General features: G+C 40.1%; 2 protein-coding genes and 1 long non-coding RNA gene across 5 annotated transcripts; 2 read left to right on the top strand and 1 right to left on the bottom strand.

The window, feature by feature from the left end:
• The first annotated feature begins 4,306 nt into the window (after positions 1-4,306).
• On the top strand, positions 4,307-14,580 carry LOC116926414 (thyrotropin-releasing hormone receptor). The gene is made up of 5 exons (XM_032933301.2): positions 4,307-5,156; positions 12,233-12,536; positions 12,985-13,090; positions 13,477-13,570; positions 13,636-14,580. The coding sequence occupies exons 1-5, from the start codon at positions 4,389-4,391 to the stop codon at positions 13,804-13,806; spliced, it is 1,443 nt and encodes a 480-aa protein (XP_032789192.1). The 5' UTR covers positions 4,307-4,388; the 3' UTR covers positions 13,807-14,580.
• Positions 14,581-14,894: 314 nt separating this feature from the next.
• Positions 14,895-17,802, top strand: LOC116926448. Of its 2 annotated transcripts, XR_004396094.2 has the most exons (3): positions 15,246-15,592; positions 16,153-16,324; positions 17,237-17,802. It is a non-coding gene; the product is annotated as an uncharacterized LOC116926448 (long non-coding RNA). The 2 variants fall into 2 exon arrangements; XR_004396093.2 differs by having other exon boundaries at positions 14,895-15,592; positions 16,153-17,802.
• Positions 17,674-22,368, bottom strand: LOC116926396 (helicase domino). 2 transcript variants are annotated; one of them, XM_032933278.2, is made up of 12 exons: positions 21,994-22,368; positions 21,591-21,920; positions 21,203-21,529; positions 20,835-21,130; positions 20,443-20,770; positions 20,224-20,376; positions 19,841-20,149; positions 19,472-19,778; positions 19,126-19,379; positions 18,845-19,042; positions 18,614-18,772; positions 17,674-18,502 (listed from the first exon to the last, which is right to left on the bottom strand). In XM_032933278.2, the coding sequence occupies exons 1-12, from the start codon at positions 22,102-22,104 to the stop codon at positions 18,416-18,418; spliced, it is 2,859 nt and encodes a 952-aa protein (XP_032789169.2). In that variant the 5' UTR covers positions 22,105-22,368; the 3' UTR covers positions 17,674-18,415. The 2 variants fall into 2 exon arrangements, with proteins under 2 accessions (XP_032789169.2, XP_032789170.2); XM_032933279.2 differs by having other exon boundaries at positions 18,860-19,042; positions 21,994-22,367.
• Between the last annotated feature and the right edge of the window lie 131 nt (positions 22,369-22,499).

Genomic DNA, 22,499 nt, shown 5'->3' on the forward strand with positions numbered 1-22,499 from the left:
AAGATCGACCGCTAGATGGCGAAAGAGTAGAGATTTTTTTTTTTTTTTTGGAAAAAGAAAAAATAAATGTTGGTAAAACCGGTTGCCATACGTATGGATGTCCCGCAGGATCAAGAAAAGAAAAACATTTCCTTATTTTTTAGCGATCTGAACTCCATCTGTTGACAACTGTAGGACGTAGGTGATTGTGGAGGGATCATTGAATTCCGCCGGAAGAATTAATTTCTCTAATTAAATGATAGATCGTTAAGTTTCTTAATATAAACGTGAAACGCAAATTTCTAGTCGATTCACTGGAAATGTAATTAACTACGTTTAACAAAATTCGTGGAATTGCAGAATCATAACCCGCGTGATCAAACAAAACTCAACTGAGTACTCGACTGTCTCTCAAATCGTCTAAAAATTTAGGGAAATTCTAAACGAAAGCAAACAATTCGAAACGATGAGTTTTGCGTTCGTGAATTGATCGAGGATGCCATCTAGCGGCGTGAAAGTCAAATAAACACGATGGGTTGGCGCAATGGGAGGAGTCGACACGTGCGGCACCTCCAAGTAGAAAAAGAAAGCAATATCATAACAATTGTAATCCAGAGGCAATAAGAAGGCGCAAGGCTACGACAAGTCACGTACGTTAACATCAAGAGAACATCTTCATCCAATTTCGTGCACGAACAGGCGGCGGAAAAAAAAAAAGAAAAATCAACCTCTATTTTCGTTGTTGGGATTGTTCGGAGAAGAGCCATAATGCCAAACGTCTGGGAAAATACACGAACATAAATGCAAAGCCTAAAGGTCGTGTCAAAATTGCGTGAATTGTCAGAAGCAAATAGCAAAACACCAAAAGAAAAGGGCTTCAATTATTCTCGATATGCAAAACATGGCGGCCAAAAGAATCCGAACGAGATTCATACCAATACATTGTTAATCTGATGGTTTAAAAAAAAAAGAAGCAGTTGGCTTTCACTTTTAATGGGAATTTAATGTTGAACGCAACGGAATCAAACGAGCGAACGCCTTTAAAACGTGAATCACAATTCACATGAGCCATATATACATTACTTTATTGATTTAAACTACTAAATTAATGGAACACTTTGTCCGAGAGAAAAGAGGAACTTTTCCATCAAACGCTAACGACGATTTAGAATTTCAACAAAATGCCGCGTGAAACTTTTGTTTCCCGAAATGGATGCACTTCATTCATTCATTTCAATTGAGTATAAACACTCTTTGATTTCTGTCTTTTGTTTTTTTTTTTCATTTGACAGCTGCACGCTGCTGTTATCGACCCGGAAATTGGCCGGCAAAAATCGCAATATCAACACAGTCGTGCACGTATAACGCGGACATTATCACATCCGATGTTTGGCTCTTGTCCACACAATTGCGGCCCTAATGGATCCTCCCATTCTTTCAATGTAAATTTGAACTAATGACCTTTTATCGAACCACCCAATTTTCCAGTAAATTGCTATATTGCTTTTTGCTCTAAGATGTCGGTGGGTGCCCAGGTCCTCAGGTCTCGGACCGAAAGTGAGTTTCCATGTTGTTGTTGTTTTCGTGTCCCGAAATAAAGAAGAAGTTTATTGATCAAATCAAACAAAATTACGTTCCATTGAAAAAGAAAAACGCTGATTTTAATGTACTTATGTATCACAAATGAGAGTCATTTTTGCATCTTTTTCTTATGCACGTTAATCGACAATGACCGTAATCCGTAGCTTCCCCTTTTGTGAATAACAAGTTCTAAAGATCCACACGAGACGTGCAGGTCTTTTTGAGTTCAAATGATTGCTAACCAACTTGTTTCACGTGATGCCTCTTAATTCAAAGAAGATTCCCAGGGACCTTGAAACGAACTTGTGCAAAAAGGAAAATCGTAGACCTCAAATGGCTACATCGTTAAACATCAATTTCTGTATATAGGAAAGATAACGAGATCAAATGATGCCCTTCTTCTAAAGGACTATTAAAAAATGCTATCTAATTATTCCTTTTAGCTGTCCCCGACACAACATAAATAAAGAAAATGATCCTGAAACTTTGTTCATTTATACATCCGGAGAAGGAGGAAGTGAGGAAAACGAAAGTTACCACCACCCCCCCCCCCCATATCCATCTGAATAATCGAAAGAGACTTGATCATAATAGATGATTCTTTGATGCCATTTAGATAAGCTAAAATTGCCGGTCCGTGACTCCGTTCCGACTGCCTCAACAAAAAAAGCGCAATGACGCGTATCGTCTTTTTACTTCCAGTGCAATTTGTTGTGTTTTTTTTTATTTCACTGGACGTTGACAAGTTGCCTTTTTGTTTCTTAGTCTCCCTGTTCTACGTCTGCATTTAATCCACTAATTTTGCATGTCTTCCATGTCTTCCCCCCCCCCCTTTTTTCATTATTTGCACAGCGTTCCTACTCCGCCCGTTTGTTTGTTTCAGCCCGGACTGCAAGTAGAAGGTTAGGCAAACATAAATATTAGTAGCTACATATACACATAACACACAATGTATAGACATAGCCTTATGTTTGAAAATGCGAACTCAGCGACTAGCATTGTTTTTGTTTTTTTTTAAGACAAAACAAAAAAAAAAAATGATGTACACGAGGCCGCGCTTTCTTTGCTCGTTATAACAATTAGTGAAAAGACTTAACTTGCTCTGTGTAAGGTAGGGCCGTAACTCGACAAAATCCCTCAAGAGTTTCGCTATGAAAATTTAAGAAATGCTGCAGACGTGTTTGTGCTTTTACGAGCTCAAAGTAATTAAGGATTTGTTTTATTATTTTGCCTTGAAATTCTCGAGCTGGCAGAGGTAGGTAAAAAGCAAGTCGACACTTGCGCCTTGTTTGGCGTCGCGACACATTGCTCGACAGACATTTAGCGCGCGACGATGCTTAAAAAAGGAGTGTCCTTACGTCATAATTTAAAAGCAAAAGGCTGTTTTATTTTTTTTAAATGGATGTTCAGACATGGCTGCGATATAAAGTTTTTTTGTTTTTTAAAATGAAAATATAACGAAGAACGTGCAAGTGCGTAGACAATTATTACTGGAAAATGGGAGGGTTCCTACCTGTAAATGTTGCCACAAATTTTGCATACGGCTTCACACTCGGCTATTGCGTTTTTCAAACTGTAGAATTTAAAAAAATTTATTTTTTTTTTTTGGGGGTGTTTTGTTTTGTTTTTTTTATTTCCCACGATTCACTTTTCCCTAAACTTTGACTGCAAAAATCGATCGTCCTTGAATCCCCCCTTTTATTTTGTATTGCGTTATCATTTCACACCTGTTTGCCCTGGAGAATTGCGAAACGTTTTTGTTTTCCCACTGCCTTGTCGGCTCATTTTTCAACCACTGCCTCCCCCGGGAAGAGTTAAGGGCGACATTTGATGAATGCCGACACATTTTTTTCCATTTAAAAATGAAACAAAAATTGCCGTCCAATGGTGGGCAAAGGGTACTTAAGCGACAAAACTGTAACATTTAATGTGATTTGCATCTGAATTTCAACTCACGTGGACCCCCGAATGCGGATGAAAATGTCATTGAATCCCTTCTTTAAAAAAAAAAAAGGTCTACAATCCTTGAAATGTCGAGACTTTCATTTCTTTTTCATGCGTTTCGAAAGTATCATTTCAATATTCCGTTAGTGCGGAATAATGGAGAAAAGCCAGTCGATTTTAAATTATGGAACGTTTTTATGCAGATTCTCTCTAACTTTCCGCCCATTTTTCTGCCAAACAAAGATCCCTTTTAAAAAATTCATTTCGTGTCATCAGCAAAAAGAATCAAACGTTCTTTTTTCAACGCTGTCTAGACGAGTCGAATGCCGAGTAAAGTAAGCTTTCACAGAAAACAAAACCAAAAACATTTAGAAGCATCAGACATCGGACAACACAAGGATCGTTTTGCACAGATCATTGACAAACCGCTGATTCGGATAAATCCCCAAACGTGCATCAAATGCGTAGAAGCTAACAATCAAAATGGAAACAGCTGTTGGCTTACACGTTCTCGCATTTCAACGTTATTTCCTTCTCATCTGGATTGCAGACCTACACAGGACAACTGAATCCCCCCACACGCGTAATCGCTCAATTGTCCCCTCCCCCTTTTTAAAAAAATTCCGGAATAGAAATCCACTCACGCAGTTCCCGATCGATATAAAAAAAAAATTTTTTTTTCATTGATTATGCCCCGATAGAAAGGCGATCTATTCCATCAACAGTGTGTTAACCATATAGGCGCTCAAATCAACACGTTGATTGCGCATGCGTGCGCAAAGTGGGTGGAGCTGGTCATGTCGTTAAAAAAAAAATCTGAGACTGGCAAACACCTTGCCAGTTCATATTGGGACGCTGTGGCTTTCACAAGGAAGTAACGAAACATGGAGTCAGCGACGGACAGTGGGCCGCCTCTCGTGTTTAATTCCAGCGACAATGTAACGGTCGTTGATTCGTCAACGTCCGCGTTAAACGTGTCCACCAGCTTCGCGTTGGCACTGAAATGTTTGGATTTTTTCAATTTTTATTATTTGGCCGTGATCATCATCTTCGGTGTAGTTGGCAACACGTTGAACTTCCTCGTCTTCACGCGCACCCATCTCAAGTTGCGCAGTTCCAGCTATTATTTAGCAGCGCTGGCCCTGGCCGACCTGGGATTTTTGTTGACCCTGTTAGTCGTTTGGCTCAATCACGTCGGTGTTGACTTGTTTAATCGGCAGGGCTTTTGCCAGGCCTTGGTCTACACGAGCAGCGTCTGTTCGTGTCTGAGCGTGTGGTTGACGGTGGCGTTCACGATCGAACGTCTCATCGCCGTCCAATATCCGCTGCAACGGCCGTACATGTGCACGGTACGCAGAGCCAAGATCATCATCTCTGTCTTGTCATTCACCACACTCTCTGGCCACATTTATTCGCTCTTTACGGCCGGAATAACGGATGGCCCGGAAGGCAAATCTATTTGCGATCTGCTTCCGGCCTATTACCGATTCATGCACGTCGTCAATCTACTGGACACGATCCTCACGCTCGTCATCCCCTTCATTCTGATCGTTGTCATGAACACGCTCATCGCCAAGAATCTGATCGTCTTCAGCCGGACGTTCAACCGCAAGAAATCACGATCCAACAATTCATCGGCCCAACACATCCAAGTCAGTTCACTTTGATTATCTTCTGGTTAAGTTGTTTGCATGGAGCAGGGCGTGTTTTTTTTTTTTTTGCCTATGAATAATATTTCAAGTAGCCCATCGTTCTGAATAGAGTTCTGAGAATCATCAAAATGGAAACGAGGTACGATCGCATTGAAGTCACAGCCAACGAATTCGTTCATAACTTTTAGAGACGCCCCCCCCCCCGAACGTCAATCTGATCCTGTTTTTTTTTTTTCTTTACTGCGCACTTTCATAACAGGCCGCATTTCTCCCGAAAAAAAAAATTGTACACGTTTTTGTTTAGTTTTTAAATTTATATTCAAAATCTGTGATTCAAACGAAATGCTTTCAGACACTGACTTTTTTCAATCTTGTTCTTCTACTTTATTTGCTCGTCTTCTTTCCAGTGGCCCGCTCCGAAACAAAGTTGTTGATTCGATTGATGTGCTGGATGTCTCGTTTGCCCAGAAAACTGGATTTGTCGTTCCAGGACATCCTCCTTCTTTTATTTAGGGATGAGGCTCCCTCTAGAGAGAGAGAAATGCAATTTTTAATAATCAACAGTTTAAATAAGATTTTTTTTCCCTTTCTCTAATAAAAACGGTGAACGTCCTTTTGTTTTACACAGGATATGGTTTGCGTTTTTCTCGGAAATCGTTGCTAACAATGTGCCCCGACAACGTTTGCATCTCTATCGACGCCCACGACGTCTTCGGGCCTAATTGGCAGCATTGAGAGAACATAAGTTGAATAGTCATCAACATCAAGCTGCGTAACTTAAGTCAAACTTGATACTCATGCGATCGTAGCGCTTGCCAACATCGTTTTAAACCAACGATATCATTGTTTTTTGTTTAGCAGCTGAAAGTTGACAGTTTGGCTTTTGTTAACGATCGATTGCAATAGAAAAAAAAAAATAATGTGTTCCTTGTTTCCCTGGAAACGTAGATTTTTAAAAAAAGAAAAAAGATAAAGATCAAACGAATGAAAGGGCTTACCGACGATAGACAAAAGAAAAAGATTGCGCGGACAGTTCATTTAAATTCAAATGTTAAATTTGGCACTTCCCCGAGGACATCTTCAGTGACGTAAGAGCTTCTTTATTTCCACCCTTACTTTCAAAACAAATGTCATTCGAACTCGATCCCGCGTAAAACAAGACACTCTATTTTGTGTGTGTGTGTGTGTCATATACAGCAATGAGCCTCATTAACCTCCTGTGGCTGAAGTGAAACACTAGACACGTGTCATTAGTATTTTGTCAACGTCTCTTGGTTTTAAAAAATAAAAAGAGATTTCAAATGCTTATACGATTCGTTACGTTTGGCGTACCAAATCTCGGTCTAAACATAAAGAGAGAAGATGTAATCGATCAGGATCCCAGCTGTTAGTGTTTTTTTTTTCGCCGCTTGATGTCTGAGAAACGGACTGTCATCAAAATGATCAAAAGAAAATATATATGTCGTTTGGCTAAAAGAATAGAAAAGACAATAACGCACAGCATCCGCGAGTGGTTTGTTGGTCCCGTCATTAGTATGTCGGGATGGATATGGAACATCTCTTTTCAAGCACACCACTCATCGTATTGTTGGTCCAGCGGGCAATTACATCCAATTCGGAAAGATCATTTTAATTCCAAAAATGTTCACATTCCACTTAGCATTTGGTTGAGAGAGAAGTCCAGCTTCTCCTCCATGACATTCAAAACGCTGGATTACTATAAATCCTAGTAAGAATGACGATTCTCTCAAATACACACGCCACGTTTCTATTGGTCTAATCAATTCCTGTGCTGGACATGGTAACCAGTGCACTGTGCCCCCGTTTTTGTGTTTGTCCAGCTTCAATGCGCCATTGAACACGGGATGCGTATATCTGGAACATTGACTGCCAATACGGTCATGTCTTTCATCTTTTACGTGAAAAAAACATTTCAATTTTGCCGTAGAGTCCATGGGAATAATTCAAAAAATGTGATCCTTTGGGTTTTCTCATTCTGTTGCTGTAAAGCCAAACAGAAATTCATGTTGGATCTACAAGCAACAAACAAACCGCTGTGTGGTGCACCCCAGTTATTTCCATCTCGATAAGAAAGATGAAAAAAGTAAATAAATTTTTAGAATCAAACATTACCACAGCAACAACAAATTTACGTCACCGAGCAACTCTTTTAATTTCTTTAAAAAAAACTGATTTATTTTTAACCTCTTGTCGTCCAGCGTAGAAGTAGCAACAACCTGCATGAGAAAAGTTCCTTATTTCAATCAGCTTATACACCGGAGATCCCCCCTTTTTTTCACAACAACACATTCACCCATTCATTTCAATTAACATTGTTGAAAACAAAAATTTGGTCCCAGCGCGATCCAATTTTAAATTGATTAACCGCGTGCAAGGCCGCCGTCCATTGCCGTCAATATGCGTGCAACGAGGATTGAAATGAAATAGACTATATATCTTTATAGTCTTTAAATAAGCGCGTGAATTTTAGTCAGTGTGCGGTTTCACCCAGCGTTCCACGCGGCTGCCATATTGAACAAGAACGAGCCTCTCATTCCTTATACAATAGGCGTATGCTCCTTGCGGGAACGTGACTAATAGCATCCGATCTCCCGCGACGCTCTATGCATAATTGAAGACTCTTGTGCAGAATGTCAACCGTATAGAGACTGTCAATAAATGTTTTTCTCGAAAATTGCTTGGGAATTTATCGCGGCTTTTTACGTCCTTGCGGACTTTTCTATCTAAAGGCATTGCGGAACGTATAATGTTCGTAAGACGTAGTCCCCAGTGAAACGAGAATGCAGTGCAACTCGTTTTTCTTTTGCGCGCTTGACTTGCAGACCTGGAAGGTCAATGCCCCTCCCTTTTTTTTTTAAATTTCGGGTGCATCATAGAGAAACGGCACATGTCATTACAAGAGCCTATAGTCAGTTAGTTCGGCCCGTTCTATATTTGTTGCGAAAATTGTGCAAAAAAGGAACGATTTTGGCCAGTTGAAAATCATTTCTTTTTAATCGGGGAGAAAGCTCTTCGGCATTCAATAATCATTAAAAATCTAATAGCCTTAAAGATGATGAATGCATCGCCTAAGGCCCGCATCGAAATCCCATAAGCCATCTGCTCGGGAAAATAAGTCCCGCTCTATAATCCTTTCGTAACATACCCGTACACGCCAAAAATATCACAATTCAATTTCATAGAAAGAAATAATTTCCTATTGTTCTTTGTTTTTTTTTTAATCAAACATTTTCGTTTCAATTCCAAAATCCTTTTATTTTTGCCATTGATCCTGAATTTTTTTTTTTTGTTCTTTTTCGGCAGAAATGTTCCTACCCCCCGTCATATTCCTAAGAAACAGTTCACTAGTTTTACTCGTGCAAGTTTTTTCAAGAGCAACGTGAGCACGAGTCCCGCTCGTTGGGGGATTACACGTGACCCATTCCATCAGAACGCAACACGACCATCGCGATTTAACTATGAAAAATTCAAGCGATTCCTTTCAATCGGATTCACATTTTCTTTAAATTTGCGAGTTTAAATCCGAAAGCGAAACAATAATGTTGTTACTTGACGTTTAATGGCGTCTCTCGCAAGTTGTTGCCTCGGGCAACGTGTTGAGTTAGCTGTGCGCGACAGGTAAATAAGATTTCCGATAAATATTTTGTGTTACAAAGCTGTGCAGGAAGAGAGAGAGAAAAAAAGGGGGGGGGGCGATGAAGTGGGCAAACTTTGCTGGGCGATGAAAGAAAACTTGTATCCGTTTTATTTCAAGACGCCCACACGCCGTTGCCAACAAATTTAATTGAACCCCGAAAAAAAAATGATTAATGCAAAATGAAATGCAGTCCTCATAAGTCATCTGCTGCATATTTGATACACATTTTCAAAGTGACAAATGATGAGGCAGTCAAAAACAGAAGCGTCTGGCAACGTTGCTCGAATCATTTTCCGCTCATTTCCGTCACACTATAAATGGCATATAGTCCGGACATCATTAGTCTCTCTTCGTAACTCTATGAATTTTTGGACAATTGAATCCCACAACGGATTTGCATACGCCTTTGTCCTCCCCCGTCTTGTTTCTTGTTGAAATTCTCGACATGATTAAAATGCACGGCCTTGCAATGCTAAACGGCTTTTGTGTATTCTCGGTTACCATTGTCTAAATTATATTCGATGCAACTGCGTACATCGAACGCCACCACAAAAGTTTGTACGCAGCGGATCACAGACGGACTAAACTTTTAGCTGGACTGTTTATCGTATATTCAAGGGATATGGACCGCGACCCTATTTACTATTTCACGCTCAGTCACGTTTGAATATTCATAAGAAGGCCACTGTAACTGTGTCTCGAAATGCTTCACGGACATGGTTCTATTCCCGTTTTCTTTTCTTGATAATTGATTGAAAATCAAAGATTTGTATTCTTATTTTTTCAAATGACCTCATAACCCCCACATAAACATGAAAAAGATTTATCCGATTCGCAATGACCTTTTTGGTTTTGGCCCGACATATTGGAACAGTTCCAGATTACTTTCCCTCCCCTGTCGTATTTTTATTGATCGCCATCCCCTGCCCCGAAAAAAAAATAAAGCGATGAAAATGCACTTTTAAATAAACCAATCAAATGTAATGAAGATAAAAAAAAGGGGGGGGGGGAATTGATGGCAGTCCAATAGCTAAAGGCTATAGACGATCACAAGTTTATTGGTCTCTCCTATATAACCTTGTGATAGATGAAGAAATAAAATAAAAAAAATAATAATTATTTTTTTTTTTTAAATACCTAAGACGCCATCTTGGCCGATATCAAAGGCGGACCCCGGATAGACGACAAGGAATTTCTTTTTTTTGTCATCGATCGAACAGTTCCGTTCCTCCCCCCCACTTTTTCCTTTTGCGTGACATCGTTCTGCGGCTTGAATATTTCCTATCATTTGCTCTCATCATTTAGATTTATTTTTATTTTTTTGTCTGATGCCTTCCGGAATTCCTGTCAGCAGAGCTTCATACTTTCACGATATTCTTATGCTCTACATAAAAGTTGATCTGTTCATGTCAATAACGAATTGCAAGTGAGACGTTTTTCAGTAGGAAAAAGTGGAATTTTTTGCATATTGCATCACTCTGTGTGTGTGTGTGTGTGTGGATGACATATTTAAATAGAATCAGCTGCTGCGTTTGTCGTTTTTCACGAAGCTGGATTCTATCGCTCTTGATTTTTTTCCTTTTAAATAAATAACCATTGGCAGATTTCAGATGAGCGGACACGTTGCTGATTTTTTTCGACACTTTCACCCAAATCCTGCCATTTTTTTTCCCCCTTTGTAAATAACAGAAGGACATTCGCAACACTTTGGCGCAGAAAGAAAGTTGGTGACTTTGCGTGTTCAGCCTTTTTTTTTTTGTGCACGTCTTCTTCCGCTCGCCCACATCCTTCTTTTTAGGTTGCAAAACGACAGCTTTAAATTGATTTCTTTAAATTTTGGTTGCGAAAAAAAAAAATAAAAGAATTGAAGGGGGAAAAAATCGTGATTTTTGGTGGGGTCAATTTTCTATTTACAATAGGGTCCAATTTGGCAACATCGTCTCCGGCAATGGGATGATCACCATTTCAAGTGTAACCTTCTGTATAGTCTGCAGCTTGACGAAGATATTGTCCTTTTAAAAAATAAAAAAGCCATCACCTTGGTGATAACTAGATCTATTCAATATATCAAACTCGCCATCGAACCAGTTTGATTATCAATAAAACAATCCAATCAAATTCAAAAATTCTACGAGCAAAACTCCAGGCCACCCAATAATGGACATAATCAATGTTTCTTGCGAACAACATACTTTGTATATATACGACGAGTCGGAGAATGGCATTTCTATTTCGGGACTTGTCCCATCGCGATAGATTAAATAAGACACATCCCTATACAAGCGGGACCTATGGGCTCTGATTGTGTTGGGATCTATAGTTTCATAAGTCATTGGCGTCAACAGCAAATTTCGAGAGCTTAATTAAGCGAGACGCGCAGGGTATATAGTGGACATAATCTCCCCTCACGTTGAACAACGGAATGGGAATCCAACGGTAAGGATTGTCGTCATTCTACACGGAGGCCGATCGATTGCGTAGGAGCCGGGAGAATCCCATCGTTCAGTCAAACGGAAGCATTCGAGTTCAACTAAAACGCGCCATCTTTTCCGCATTTTTATTTATTGATGGGAAACATTGAATTGTGCGCAGCAAAGTTTTCATAAATAACATTGACATTTAAAAGTCTTGAATAGAATCGCGAATCTCTTAAAAGAATGATTCGATTTCGCGAAATAAATTGATTTCAAAAGCCAAACGTTCTTTTATTTTACGATCCTTTGTTGTGGAATAAAAGGACCATTCGTTTATACATGAACGTATTTTATAGGGAAAGTAGAAAGTTAAATGGAAAATGAAAATTTATGAATGTTGGTTTTCTAGGAATTTCAATATAAACTTTCGCATCGATATTCATGGAAAATCAATAGTTATCTCACACTGCACAGATGTGTTGTTTTTCATTTGTCAACGTTAACGTTTCGTTAATTAAATTCGTATATTCCATCGACTTGCGTCCCTCAATTTCGGAAAGATCAGTCGTTTCCTGATTGTGTTCAAGAGCTACTGAACACTCTGGGACGACATATCTTTGAAGCATTGATTTAACCGCATCCAAGAGATAACCAAGCGTGAAACGCGATGTATACGAAGCCAGCGTTTTCAAACTCCCCCCCACTTGCTGATTTTTTATGATTTCAACGTTTCAAAAGTCTATTTCAAACGACATCACCGTACTATAATTAGACCTCCTTCACAGACAAACACGTCCAATTATATTTCTACCAACTTGTGACAGCAAAATCGGTTAGATTGCCCTCCCAGCAACAGCTCGATTTTTTGTTTTGCAAATGGGTATAGTATAAATCTAAAAAGAGTCTCGTTGATCTAGACTCTCTATAAACTCAAGAGTTTTTATTGATTGACTGGGCATCCCAAATATTTGCGGCGATGACTAACGTTACTGATTGATTGACAGATGAAAACGATACGAATGACGGAGCATTGGCAAGAGCGTGACAGTGGCCAGGGATCCGTGTCCAATCCATCGCATCACAGCAACAACAACAGTAATGGCAATTTACACGCCCAACAACTGGCCAATTCGGTGCCGGTTGAAGCGGCATCGACTAGCGTCAGTAGCCCTGGACATTTGGAACGATCGACAGCCAATGCCGCCGTGGCCGGCGGATGTGCTTCCGTCAACAAAGTCACGGTCAATCAAGTAGCTATCCATCAGCAAGCGGCTCACGAAGCCAGTCACGACAGTCAAATCTGCACGCGTAAGCTTTTACCGGAATCAATCCGCACCTTGCACAAATATTTTTCTTTTGAATTCGGCCGCGTATTTTGGCTTGATTGCACATCTCTAAATCCGTACGGTCTATATGTCGCACCGTGTCATGCATTTCAGTGGGGGCGGGATTGAACTAGTTTTTAGAGTGCATTTTAAAAAAAGATGGGCTTCGAAGTAGATTGGAATTTTCTTATTGAACCTTGTGGCGAGCTTTTCAATAATATCGAGTTCCTATTTTTTTTAAATCAAAAAATAAAAAGGAGATGAAGGAATTTTGCTACAATGGTCTTTTGATCCGCCGACGGATTCATATCCGCACGGCATTGGCAACAAACTTTAATTTCAAAAGTTTTCTTCTTTCAATTTTTATGTTAAGGCATGTGATCATTCGTTGAAAAAAAAACTAAACTTTTAAAAATTTCATTGAATTGCAGAAGAAAAATTGCAGTACCGCAACATTTTATCCATACGCATCCAATATTCGATAACGAAGATGTTGCTACTCATTTCGACCGTGTTCATCATGCTTAATCTTCCCAGGTAAGTTCTACTTCTATGATTAAAGACAGTTCGTGTTGTCGAATTGTAGTTTGGCAATCAACGTGAAATGATCCGCAGTTAATGGATCCTGCGACCAAATAGCCATTATTCAATGCCACGCCCGAAATCTTTTATTTATATTTCTGCTCCCCTATATTTTTTCCTATAAAAGACACGGACGATAAATCAAAGTCATGTACTCGGACATGGTCCACGGCGACAAACCATCAGAGTCCACTTTCAAGCCCGTGTTCTGTTACTCTCTTTCTTTTTTCTTTTTATCTTGCCACGCCTCTTTTTTTTTTTTTTCAAAATTGCCATTCAATCTCCGACTTGTTAGCAAACATCAGAATCTAATCAGAACTTAATCGTCTCACGCACGTCAGTTACGTCGTTCGACTGCAAGTGTTTATCAGCGAAGTTTCCGGCTCCAATTCGGAAGTGAGTTCCACGGCCTGGCTGCTTCAACAATTCTTTATGGTAAACAAATCAAAACAAATTCAATACAACGATTAAAAATTTGAATTTAAAAAAAATAATAATAGCTACTCTACTACACCAATTTCTCCATCAATTTTCTTCTTTATTCCACCTGCGGTACGACGTTCCGGCATTGTTTGTGTCGTCTGATACGAGACAAACGCGACGCTATGCGACGCTCCATCATCGGGATACGATATCGTTACACGGGTTCTAACCATCCACCATATCCGTGAAAAAAGACACACATTGTACGGTTATATAGAAAACTAACTGGCAAGTCGTTAAGAGGAGGGAGGACACAACAGAAAACTCGTACGGAAGCGACACATTTCCGGTGGTGAGTTATTCTTATCCTCCATGGCCAGCTGGTCCCCAATACAAAAGTCATGTGCAAATTGTCTTTTGTTCATCCAGTTAAAGTTATGGTTCATTTCTTTTGCTGCAAAAAACAAAAAAATGGGCATGATTTAAAGCGACAATGTGATAAATGTCTCTGCGATCCTAGAAAGAAAGAAGAAAAACAAATTCGAGAACAAATTATTTTCTTATGTGTTCTTTCAATTTTCACACACGACGTTTTTAAGTTATGTAATGTTCGTAGTCCCTATTGTTACGTAACTGCCCCACCCATCTTCCCCATTGATGGCGTATGTTAAAAATGCTGCCCCAAAAACCGCATCCGACAAAGAAACCATTCCTCCTTGTCGGCATATAGTCCATAGGTAAAATACAACCTTAAAATCTTTGTAATGTTCCTTTCAAGAGCCAATGGTCTTTTGCTACCTCACGCCACATTGTTGAGCTATAAAGCGTGATTTTATATGTTTGATTGCCAAAAATATGCGACAATTCCTTGCTTGGCAAGAGCCATATTATCTGGTGTGTATCAACAGCTTTCATGTTGAATGTTCCTCAAAGCCCCCCCCCTGAATGTATAATCCAGGCAGGGAAAAGCTCATCAAAGAGATACGAATAAAAGAAGCGAAAATACACGTTGTGTCAGTTTCGATTGTTCTATTTGTGTGTGCAGATTCACCATGGCAACACTTGATAGAAAACCCACGCTCAGAAAGGGATCGAATGATTGGCCAAAAGGCATAGATTTTCTCGGATTGTTTTCTTTTTTAAGCAAGAAAAATGAAGCAGAAACTATTTGAGAAAAAGGGGCCGACCATTGATGGCAAGTCGAATAAAAATCAGAATGTACAGAGAAACAAAATGGCTGCCATTGGTTTCCGAGATTCGAGTTTCGTGTATACTGAACGAAAACGTGTCTTATAACCTGAGTACTACGAGGCCTAATCGATTGGCACTCTACTTGATGCGTGGGTTGCTTCGATCATCGATTTGAATAATCATAAAAATTAAATATGCAGCAAGCCAACGACGTAGAATGATTTCCTTTTTGCAATTTCATGAAACGATACGAAACTTTGATCGAGAAAAAGATCCTTTTTCTCTCGATGCAAATGAGGCAGTGCTCCTGATCGAGGTGAAACAAAGGTGAAGAAACCTTTTTATGCAAATTTATGAAATGGGTAATGAGGCCGACTTGCATCGTCTTACAAAGAAACAAACATTTAAATTCTTTGAAATGATATTTTAGTTCAACAATATACAACTAGGCAGTCCATATTATTCCTGAATGTCATTAGGCATCGGTATAATTGCCTCGAGAAAAGCTGAAAATGTGTTGGGTAAATCAAACATAAAAAATGGAGGAGAAGTAAACAAAATGAAAGGATAGGAGATGTAAATCATCACCTTGGTTTTCTCCACAAAAAAAAAGAAAAGGTGGGGTGAGGAAATACCGATGGAATACATTTTCAGTGAGTCTTAAGTCTTTCTCGTGTCGGCCATTGTGAGTGATGGTGTCACCAAGAAAATTATGGTGGATGATTCAAAACTTTGGCAAAAATCCCAATAAACATCTCACAAAAAGTCATTTACCTTTCTCGCTCAGTGTTGTGTCAAATCAACTTTAAATCTAAGATGAAATTCAGCAGACAAGATTTCAAGGTAAGCAAGTCGTTTTCTTTCTGTCATTCCAAGTTAACTGTAATGATATTCCAAGTAGTTTGACAAACAAAACGTGACGTGTAATTAGAACAATGAAAACAAATTGCATAACCCTTGACATGTGTGTCCCCAAGTGACTCACTTCTAGTGCTACTGCACATTTTTTGCAGAACAAATTACTAGATTTGTCACTCAACGTTAAGTTCCACACGAAACACTTTGCAATAAAAAAAGAAAAACGTGACGTAAACGAACTAAAAAAAGTTGGGCAGGGATCAACGAGTTTTGTTTTTCTCTGTTAGCGTTGGCCAAACTCTTTTTGTGTGTGTGTGTGTGTGTGATGATCGTGAAGAGGTATACACAAAAGAGACCGAAATGTAAACACGATGGTCTTGAGCTCTTTTAGTTCAAGACCATCGTGTGTTGTAGAGTACGAAAACTTTGCTCGTTTATGTTTTCAGTGTGTTCAGGAATTTCACGCTGGTTCGCCAACAGGAAGTCATTGAATGAACTTTCTATTTTAGAATTCGCAGACTGAATTCACCTTTTTTTTAAATTAGAAGAATGCTGAATTGTTGACGACCATCTTGTCGTCGACGTGGAAAATCGGGAAACTCGGTCGATGCAAATCCAGACAACTGAGAAAATCGATGCCGACATTCTGTCCAAAAGAATTGACCAGGAGATTGCTGTTGTTACATGTCACAAGTTCTTTGCGAGCAAGCTCCCTAGGTGATGTATCTCGTGTTATCGAATCCACTTCAAAAAACGGGGGTGGGGCAACAAATCCCAGATCCCAGTTGGTGTATCATTCGATTTGTTTGCGCAACCCTTTTCCAATATCTATTAGATGGCTGTTTTTTTTTTAAGTGTATATCCAAACATTATGTAAGGATTACATAAAAACGACAATCCCCATGTTTTCCAGAAACTAATAAGAAAAAGCAGACGAATAAATCCCGACAGCGCGAGATCAGTGGGTTTGTCTTCATTGGAATTTGGCCAACTTGGCCAAATTGCAATGACGATGACTCTATAGTTCGTTGAGGAAAGAATGTGCTCGTTATGAAACGTTCGTAAATGATTCATCCGCATCGTTTTGATTCGTAGGGAAATCTATATTTCCGCTGCATTTTTGTTCATTTCGAGAGTGTCATGCATAAAACCCGTGGCTTGCAACGTGCAGTTAACCGGGTCACTAGAAGTAATTAATCCGGTGAAATGTCTACAAAGCTTCTAGTGTATTACACGTAATCACGCGTTTGATTACACGAGAAAAAAAAAGGCGTAAACAGAAGAGCTATGACGCAATACTGCGCTCTTGTCAAGGCTGTACTATACAAATTGCGTTGCTTTTACAACTTCCATGACCCGGATTGTTTAAAAATACAAAAGATGCAAGACATGGCCCGTTAACAAACAATAAAAGACCTCATATCCTTTGCTAATATTACATCTTTGGAATACAAGCAGAGATATTGTACATACACAGACGTGAGACACAGTCAGTGAACAGTTTATCAACCATAACTTCAAACACACAGCCCTTAATTAGTAGCGGAGGAAGTAGAAAGTTTTGCTCTTCCTGAAGGGTGGGACACGAAATAAATTAACCATTTGTTTTCGGGTTCCAATTGTCGATAGGTTTCTACGGAATGGGACCGAGACGAACACATGTTTTCAGGCATACGGGGACCCCTACGGCCTCTATACACAACGGAGTACCTACAGAGATCAGAGATTGTTTTCTTTCATTTACTTTTCTTTTAAAAAGCTTTTCTAGATTGTTTGTGCTTGATCCAATCGTTAAACGAATTAACTGTCGCCAGCTGTGCGAATCTTAACGTAGATATAAACCCGTCATTGCATCCAATCTGACTGCGGGAACTGTTCGTTTGCCAGCTGTTTGTATATACACTGCTCCCCCCCTAGCTAACCAATTATCTGTTGCTACGTACCCCCCTAGGATTAGCTAAATATAATTTGCACTTGATTGATTCGCCTGCAATGTTTTTGGGGGGACATTTTAACCTATGAGTCGCTCGGAAAGTGTTAGACATTAAAGTTTGATATGGTTTTCCTTTACTGTTCGTTCATCAAGTTTTCTTTTTATTTGTAAGGCCCTAAGAAAAAAAACCATGGTTATGTACGTTTGCGTCTGTTTGTGTGTAACAATGAACAAAAAAAAAAAAGGGAGAGTTGGAAACAGGGATGGCATCAAATCAAAAACCCAAACGATATTACAGTACATGAAATACGTTGGAAGGACAGCACAAGAAAAGAGAGAGAAAAAATGTAACTGAAAATGAGTGAAAAAAAAAATGTGAAGGGCAAAAATGATGAGGTACGGTTCATATAAATTTGTAACATCCGACTCAACAATGCAATTGGTGGGATATTCAATCATTATCTCTACATTACGTCTCTACTTTTAAAGCTTCTCCTTCTATTTTTTTGCAGCAGAACTGGGAAGTTTAAAAGTAGGATCCATCCTATACGGATACAGAGAAAGATATTGAATTTAGGGGGGAAAAAAGGTCGGCTTATTCCTTTTTTCCCCCCAGTTTTACGATAAAAACAATATACAACGGTTTTTGTTTCTTTTTTTCTCTCTCTTTCATCTTCAATATAAATAAGGAGCATTTTTTCTTTATGTGACGGCTTCTTTATCCGGTTACGGCACGACCGGGATTTTATCATTGCGAAAGAGCAAAAGTGGTCAAACTGTCAGGAAGAGAAGAAAAACAAAAGAGGATAGACCAAAGAGAGAAAATAAACAGAAGGAGAGTGGAAAGGCAAGCTGCCAAACAAAGGGGCGCAGGGTTAGCTGTTGGGCGGTTTACTCTTCTGTTTGGCGGCCATTTTTTGCTGCAATTGCACCTGCACTTGGCGTTGTAGAGCCATTTGCAACTGTGGCGATTATGAGTGTGGAAGCAAAAACATGAAACAGGCAAAAGTATGAGATTCCCGCTAAACTGGCGAACAAACAAAAATAAGCAACTCTTTTTTTTTTTTACATACCTGCTGATGGGCCAATAAGGACCCTGAACTTTGTCCACCGGAAGACAGTTGAGCCACGCTAGCACCAGTTGTAACTGCAACCTTAAGAGGTTGAGTTCCATCCTTGTTAGCAACGCTGCTCATTAATTGTACGCCCGTGCTTCCACTAGTGTTCGGAATCTGATTAGAATTAAATCATGCGAATTATTAACAAACTATCCGTGAAACATCGACAGCAAATTGTGTTGTAACTGAGCGGTTGAGCACCTGCTGGAGGACGGATAGTGGGATGCTAATGGGTTGGCCAGTACCAGCGAGACTTCCCGTAGTCGTCAGTCTCACATTTCCCACCATCCCAGCAGTTGTCACGGTTGTACTTCCCGTCGTACCCGAACTGGAACTAACAGCTAGGGAGAGTGAGAGAGGGACGGCCAATCCTGGAATTGATACCTAGTACAGCAAATTCAAAGGAATGAATTATTTTCTTCTTTTTACGCTTACGCGGGACACATCATCTTGTTTTCCTATTGTACCTGTATGCTTTGTAGAGTGGGGAGGTTGGCAACAGCACCTTGCACGCCAGTTAGGTTAATACTTTGCACGTTCAGGTTGTTATTGCTCATGTTCAGGCCTGGCTTGATAGTGTGCATTTGATGATGATTATTATTTAAGGCATGGACCATCGGTTTACTGGGAGAAGACTGCTGTTGCAGTCGTTCAAGCAGGGTAGGAGAATTCTGGCTAGAAGCCACATTATTAGCACCGGGACTATCGGCCGAAGGCGTTCCTGTAAGTTAAGAAAAGAACAAATAAAAAAAAAAAATTCTTATCTAACTGTTTATTTTTTTTTTTTTTCTAATTAAAACAAAATGACAATACCTGCTAGTAATGCCGAAAGGGCAGGTACAGTCAAACTAAACCTCTGCGTACCCCCTGATCCATTTACTAGGACGGCTTCCGTGGTACGCCTTACTACTCCGGCCGTTGACGCAGGGATAGCAGGTCGGATAGTTCGGACAACCGTCGCTCCGGCAGTTGTCTGACCAATGGCTTGGCTGTACGAAGGTAAAACAGGAGTTGCCCCTCCGCTGGCGATCGGTCGGACAATTTGACCCATTAAAATAGTATTCCCTCCGCTGGCGCCAGCTGAGCCGTTAACGCCACCATCAATAGCCACGAATTTCCCCTGTAATCAATCAAAGAGGATAGGTTTGTGTTTTTTGGTCAAATGAAAACTTGTTGATTTACCTTTCCTGGAGATATGTTAGGAGGTAATGTCGTCACTTTTGAATTTGTCAAGAGGGCGGCTAATGCGGTGGGACGCACATTAGTATTGGGCCTCAACTGCGGTTGCTGGCCTTGCTGTAGGCTAAATGACTGGGTAACCAACTGGACATTGGGTCCCGATCCAGCGGGCCCAGACGCCACTGTAACGGCTGTTGCAGGTCTTACAGCAGCCGGGGTTCTAAGCAAACTTTGTTGCTGCTGATGGACCTGATGGTGATGACCGTTGGCCATCACAACATTGGCGTTGAGGCCAACTGCTGCAGCAGCAGGCTGTTGTTTAATAAGGAAAAAAAAAACTATTATTGAAGTACTCGATGAACTGGAATGCTTCAAAATAATTATACCCTTATTTGTTGTTGTTGCTGCTGCTGCTGCTGAGGATTCGAAGAAAGGAGGGTGGAAACTAAAGTAGCTATGGCTGGTGAGACCTGGCCAGACTTGAGACTTTCTAGTAAGGCCGTTTTGGTAATGGTGCCCGAGGTTTGGTGGTTCTCCGTCTGTTGCGAAAGCCAATCAAGTATAAATCACAAAATGTAATTGCGATCCATCAATTTCCAACAAACCTTGTTCGGAATTGGCGCTGTGTTCGCTGGTTGAGTCTCTGTTGCATCTTTATTAACAGGTAATTGCTGGACGACTGTAGGTTGCTGTTGCTGTTGCTGTTGTTGCTGCTGCTGCTGCTGTTGTTGTTGTAGTAGTAACAGCTGTTGCTGTTTTTCTTCTTTTTCCCTAAGTCGTTCCTTCTCTCGCATGCTTTGAGTATACATGACCCGAGGTGGATGGCCTTGAACTTGATGAGTAATCTTGACGGACTTGCGGCCTTCCTCCGTAAAGATTTCCGTGAACTGTTGAATGTAACGATTGACGTGTATTCTTGAACCCAAGGTAAACCTGTTCGCGCCAAAACTTTGTTAGAGCACTATCGATATTTGCGTCACTTGAGGTGAAAACTTACATGCAAGATGCACCGCCCGTCAATTTGCCGTCCCGGAAATCTCGATCAACATAAAGTTGACCGAGGAACTCCTCAATGGCTGGCCGCTGGAATATCGTTAGACGAACTAGATATACTCGACCATTTACCCGATCCGTCTCGTACAAGTACTCTTCACAGGGTATCATGGAACAATCGCCAGTTTCTTTGGGTCGTTCCAGAGGTTTCGCTAATCTTAAGACATCCGAAACATCCAGTTGGACGGAAGGAGTTGAGGAGGATGATGACGGCATACCGTGTTTATCTTGTTGTGGTTGCTAAAGGAAGGGTTCCAATACAAATATGAAAACGGAAGCGCATAGATAGATTTTTTTTCACGGTTGGAATACCTGAAGTATTGGAGGTATGCCTCGTCCCAGCAGAGATTTCTTTTTGAGAAAATCGTGAAGTTTAAAATCGTTATTAGAACTTGGGCTACTCTCGATCTGCTTCCGCTTCCTTCCTTCACACCATTTCCTTCTATTGCGACGTAAGGCTGTACTATGTAATTGCTTAGATGTGCTGTCTCTGTTCACAGCCAGTTCTCCTATTGAAGGATTGGGGTTCAAGCACAATGGTTCAGCCATAGCCATGCACAGTATGCTTTCCAATTGGATCAGTTCTTCTGAACCCCAACCTTGTTCCTGGCAGATCTGCTGTGCATCAGCTAAAATAGTCTAAAAAAGAAGGTAAACATTTATCAGGTGGAAATGCAAGAACTTATTTTGGGGAACAAACCTGAGGGGAAGGTTTAAGTAGTACATTCCAAGATTGCTTCAAACCATTTCGAAGGTCTTTCACTTCTACAAATACACAACCTTCATAGAAAACATCAGCTTCTGCCTCCTCAAGAAGCTCAACTAAGACAGGTGGAAGTTGTTGGCTTTCTATACAATTTAGGAGCTCATCTTCTTCATAAGGAATTCGTGCAGTTTCATTCTCCAAAGTATTATGTATCTTCAAGGCTAGTGTATAGCCTTCATTCCCTGGGTATAGTGTGATAACTACTTGATTTAGGGATTCCCCATGTACAAATCGTTCCAACAGGTTGACAGATAACCTGACATCCTGAAATAAACCAAAACATGGATGTAATACATTCCGGGAAACAACAAAAACAGTGACTACTATGAATATTTACCTTGTAGGCATTGTCAGATCGTGTCCTTTCGTTCTGAAGCCGTGAATATTTATCCAAAACACTAGAAAAAGAGGACTTGTCATTTTTGAGCTTGGTGATGGTATTTTCCATGCTCAACGAATCCTCTAACACATCCGAAATCCGGTTCCAAGCTCGACCACGTCCGCGCAACACAACACTACACGCTGCTTTTTACATTGAAAAACAAACGAAGCTTTCAAACCACAGGATGAATCTAAATTAACTTTAAACCAGAAACGTTATCTATTTATGGTTTTGTTGTTTTTTTTTTTGTTTTCTTTTTTTTCTTTTTCATCAGAGAAACTCTGAAACCTGCATTTAGATACCTATGTACTACTAGATGGAGTAAATAGTCCATCCCAGCGATGCCAAATCGGCTGTCAAACTGGCAGTCACGCACCACGCCGACAGTAAAAATAAAAATAAACCATCTGCTTTTTTTGGCGATTATTACTTGTTTAAAAAAACAAAATGCTTATTTAAGG

This window comes from Daphnia magna, linkage group LG7, assembly GCF_020631705.1.
Source record: "Daphnia magna isolate NIES linkage group LG7, ASM2063170v1.1, whole genome shotgun sequence".
Taxonomy (NCBI): Eukaryota; Metazoa; Arthropoda; class Branchiopoda; order Diplostraca; family Daphniidae; genus Daphnia; species Daphnia magna.

What these genes read in the sequence shown, in the direction of transcription:
- LOC116926396 (XM_032933278.2), bottom strand. Translation starts at nt 22,104, where the DNA reads ATGGAAAATACCATCACCAAGCTCAAAAATGACAAGTCCTCTTTTTCT. An exon ending in ACGGGCGGTGCATCTTGCAT is followed by an intron (nt 20,771 to 20,834) that starts GTAAGTTTTCAC and finishes TGGCGCGAACAG; the next exon opens with GTTTACCTTGGGTTCAAGAA. An exon ending in AGCAACAACAACAAATAAGG is followed by an intron (nt 20,150 to 20,223) that starts GTATAATTATTT and finishes ATTAAACAACAG; the next exon opens with CCTGCTGCTGCAGCAGTTGG.
- LOC116926414 (XM_032933301.2), top strand. Translation starts at nt 4,389, where the DNA reads ATGGAGTCAGCGACGGACAGTGGGCCGCCTCTCGTGTTTAATTCCAGC. An exon ending in CGACAGTCAAATCTGCACGC is followed by an intron (nt 12,537 to 12,984) that starts GTAAGCTTTTAC and finishes ATTGAATTGCAG; the next exon opens with AAGAAAAATTGCAGTACCGC. An exon ending in TGCTTCAACAATTCTTTATG is followed by an intron (nt 13,571 to 13,635) that starts GTAAACAAATCA and finishes AAATAATAATAG; the next exon opens with CTACTCTACTACACCAATTT.